The sequence below is a fragment of the Amblyomma mixtum genome, chromosome 1 (assembly GCF_055824585.1).
Source record: "Amblyomma mixtum isolate Tamu chromosome 1, ASM5582458v1, whole genome shotgun sequence".
In the NCBI taxonomy this organism is placed as follows: Eukaryota; Metazoa; Arthropoda; class Arachnida; order Ixodida; family Ixodidae; genus Amblyomma; species Amblyomma mixtum.
The window spans coordinates 64,784,744-64,789,272 of NC_143012.1; the positions used below are offsets into that span (position 1 = coordinate 64,784,744).

The 4,529-nt window shown below is 49.7% G+C and overlaps 1 protein-coding gene across 1 annotated transcript; it reads left to right on the forward strand.

Annotated features, from left to right (window-relative positions):
- The first annotated feature begins 458 nt into the window (after positions 1–458).
- LOC149366524 (uncharacterized protein B0403.1-like) lies at positions 459–1,174 on the forward strand. The gene has a single exon (XM_089561865.1). The coding sequence runs from the start codon at positions 459–461 to the stop codon at positions 1,167–1,169; it is 711 nt and encodes a 236-aa protein (XP_089417991.1). The 3' UTR covers positions 1,170–1,174.
- Positions 1,175–4,529: the final 3,355 nt, after the last annotated feature.

A 4,529-nucleotide genomic window follows, 5' to 3' on the forward strand; every position in this document is an offset into this window, starting at 1 on the left:
TGCGTGGCCGTTCCTGCGAGTCATAGTTATTCGAGCTCGTGGCCGACCTGCACGACGCTGTACATCATTTAATGAGGATTGATGCCGTATTCATTGATTTTGCAAAAGCGTTCGACAAAGTTGCTCATAATCGTCTTATATTTAAACTTAAAAATCTTAACATAAACAGCAATGTTTTGAACTGGGTTGTTAACTTTTTATCTAACAGACAGCAGTTCGTGTCTGCCAATGAATTTTGCTCCGCACTAACCCATGTAAAGTCTGGTGTGCCCCAGGGCTCGGTGCTCGGGCCAATCCTCTTCCTTATTTACGTCAACGACATAAGCAGCAACCTCACTTCTACAATTAGGCTATTTGCGGACGACTGTGTTATTTACAGAAAGATTACTGACTCTCATGACACTAATGTTTTGCAATCAGATCTTGATGAAATAGCTAAGTGGTGCGAACAATGGCATATGGAAATAAACGTTTCGAAAACGAAACTTGTAACATTTACGACGGCTAGAGTCACTGAACCCATCTTTTATTCTATCGGTAACATGGCCATTGAAAACGTTCCTGCAATCAAATACCTAGGTGTCTACATTTCTTCTGATTTAACATGGCACAAACACATTGAATATATCACCACTAAAGCATACAAAACCCTGGGTTTCATTAGGCGTAGCTTGTACTTTGCAAATCAGGCGACCAAACTTTTAGCATACACAACTTTAGTCAGATCACAACTAGAATATGCCGCTTTCATCTGGAACCCACATCAAGCTTATCTTGCGGATAAACTGGAATCACTTCCAAATAAGGCTGCTAGGTTTATCACAAGGAAATACGCGCGCTACTCCAGCATCACAGATATTAAATCATCTCTAAATTTAAGCTCTCTTGGAAAGCGAAGACTTGTAACCCTGCTATGTCACTTTCACAAGATGTATCACAATCACTCGCCATTCACAGATTCTCATATCAAACCAGCACATCGCATTTTCCCCCGATTAGACCACTGCTTCAAAGTGCAACCCCAGATAGCTCACACTGAACTTATGCGTCATTCGCCATTGTTCCTTGCCATCTATCACTGGAATAAACTACCTGCAGAAATTGTTCTCGAAAACAATTACGACGCATTTCTTAACAAACTGAAGAGCTTACTCTTTGCTGGCCCTTAATGAAATATTATCAGAAGTGTATTCTTTTTTAGATTGTCTTGAACAATGTGGTCCACGTGTGTACGTGTTTTAAAATACTTTATTTATCCTGTTGTCTTCCCTATTTATCTGAGCTCATGTTTGTTTATGCTTTGTGATATTTTTCACTGTGTTATGTAATACGATTGCTTTATTGTTTTTCTTTAACCCCCTATGTAATGCCTGTAAAGGGCCTTTAGGGTATTTGAATAAAAAAAAATTCAACCGCCGCGGCCGGGATCGAACCCGCGTCTTTAGGGTCAGCTGCCGAGCACCATAATCACTAAGCCACCGCGGCTCCCTAATGCAAAGGACGGCCATCTCAAGTCAAAGGAACGGCCATCTGAAGTCGCAAAAACAGCCATCTAAATCTGGACTTGTGACTCGGGAGGCGCCGTAATTAAGTGTTGTGTCCCCTTATTGCTTTTGTGTGTGTGCGCCCCCGCATCCTACTCCTAACGACCACTCGCATCCTCCTCCTAACGACCACTCGCATCCTCCTCCTAACGACCACTTGCCCCTCGTCGCACGCTGTCGCCAGATGCCCCCCCATGGTGCGCCCCCGCATCCTCCTCCTGTTTTGGGAAGCCACTCCCTCCCGTGGACGCTTCTCCGCTCCCTCCTTTCTTCGGGTGGCCAGTTCGGCTCCTGCCTCGGTCGACGCTGGTCGCACCCTCATCGGCTTTAAATAAACGAAGTCTTAAAGTACCGTGTGCGTCTTTCGCTGCATTCGACACAGCGACCGGACACGACAGTGGCGACGAGAAAGTGGATTCGACCCGCGCTACGCAACGCTATTGACAAGCCATGGCTACGCGAGGGTTTCCCAATCAGATACCAGAGTTCAACGGCTCATCGTGGTCATCGTGGGTTGGACGCCTTCAGTTCTACTTTGAAGCTAACAACATCACAGACCCAGCCTTGAAGAGGGCCAACCTGCTGACGCTGTGCGGGGAGCAGACCTACGATACTGTCTGCGCCCTTATTCAGCCAAGCACACCAGCGGCAGTGTCTTACGACGACATCGTAAAAGCGCTGCAAAAGCACTACGACCCAAGGCCATCCGAGGTCTACAGCCGGGCTCGCTTCCAACGACGAGATCAACTGGGAGGAGAAACTGTGAGCGCCTACGTAGCCGCGCTCAAGAAGCTCGCTGCCGACTGCAATTTTGGAACGCTGTCGACAACAGCTACCGGGCAGGAGGGAGACGCAGCTTCTTCTGCTAACACCACCATGCTTCCCTTGGACGTGATGTTACGCGACAGATTTGTGTGTGGACTGAGTGACGAGTCACTGCAGCAGCGCCTGTTCGCTGAGAAGGACCTCACATTCAGCAAAGCTTACGACATCGCCGTTCGAGCGGAGAGCGCCGGTCACCAGCAGAGAGGGATTCGCCGGAACACCGAGCCGGTACACCAGACAAGCAACCAGGTGCGCAAGCCTTCTGTTGTTGTAAAATCGGTCAAAAAGGCACAACGCTGCTGGCGGTGTGACGACCAACACAACCCCCAGGGATGTCGATTCCAGTCAGCCACGTGTAATTTTTGCCACAAGCGAGGGCATATCGAAAGAGCATGCATTACGAAACGGAGACTTGCCAAGATAAAGTCACCTTCCCAGCCTAATCACAGCGTCAACGCCTCAGAGAATACGCCGCTATCTGATCTCCATGGAGCAACATCAGCAACACCATCTGTGTTGTACGACCTGAACACCATGAATCTCGGCACGCGACCGAAGATTTTTACAGAAGTAAGCGTACATCACCAGCTGATTAAGTTCGAGGTGGACTCCGGCGCAGCCTGTACTCTGATCAGTGAGGACACGTTCCGAACTTCATGGCCATCTGACGCACCCGCCCTGCAACAAGACGACACGCACCTGCGAACGTGGTCAGGACAGAATCTGCCACTATTGGGCTCTGCCAACGTGCAGGTTAACTACAACGGCCAGACTCATACGCTACCTCTGCTTGTTGTGAAGGGCACAGGATCAAGCCTTCTAGGGAGAAACTGGTTTTCTCCACTAGGCGTGATGATATGCGGCATACACCAGACGCCGAGCCAGAACATGGTTGAGCAACTGCAAGAGAAATACGAAAGAGTATTCTCGGAAGAGATTCCAGGAAACGAAGGGCCCCCGGTCACACTGGAGTTGTTGGACAACGCGCAACCCAAATTTCTGAAGGCCAGGCCGGTGCCGTTTGCTCTCCGAGATTCAGTTGAAAAAGAGTTGGACAAACTGGAGCAGCAAGGTGTCATCGAGCCGACGCAGCATTCAGAATGGGCCACACCACTTGTCGTAGTTCGCAAGAAGAACGGAACCATACGCCTCTGCGGAGACTACCGGAGCACCGTCAATCTTGCGACTAAAGCGTCCTCTTACCCGCTACCGACACCTGAAGAAGTATTCAGTGTACTACGTGGCGCAAGAGTCTTCAGCACATTGGACCTCACCCAGGCGTATCAGCAGCTGAAGGTGAGCGAGTCAACTGCTGAATTATTGGCAATTAACACACTGAAAGGCTTGTACAAAGTCAAGCGACTGCCTTTTGGCGTAGCTGCAGCCCCGGCCATATTTCAAAAATTCATGGAGACAGTGCTTCAGGGCATCCCAGGAGTTTGTGTCTACCTTGACGATGTCATCATCAGTGGCACTTCCACTGAAGAGCATGCAGTGCGCCTAGAGCTCGTTCTCGAAAGGCTAGCAAACGCTAATTTGTGCATAAGCAAATCGAAGTGCTGTTTTGCGGTGCCAGAGGTGCAATTTCTGGGACACCGAATTGATGCGGAAGGCATTCACCCTACCGAGGACAAAGTGCGAGCGATCACAGAAGCACGAGCTCCAACAAACAAGCAGGAGCTACAGGCTTTTCTCGGACTCTTGACGTTCTACGACCGGTTCTTGGAACAAAGAGCTACCGTGGCCAACGACTTATACCAACTCCTTCGGAAAGATGTGACATGGACATGGTCGCCATGCCATCAGCAGTCATTCGATGCCCTGAAAGACCTGATTCGAAGATGTACAGTCCTCCGCCACTACGACGAAAGGAAGCCTCTGCTTTTGGCTTGCGACGCATCACCGTACGGAGTCGGCGCGGTTCTATCGCAAACTGACGAGCAAGGAAGGGAAGCTCCCATCGCCTTCGCCTCACGTACGTTGTCGCAAGCAGAACGCAACTACGCGCAACTTGACAAAGAAGGGCTAGCCATCGTCTACGCGGCGACACATTTTCACCAGTACATTGCCGGCCGGAAGGTGACCTTTATAACCGATCACCGACCGCTATTGGGCATTCTGGGACCACAAAGGCCTATGCCACCAACTTTGTCTCCGCGA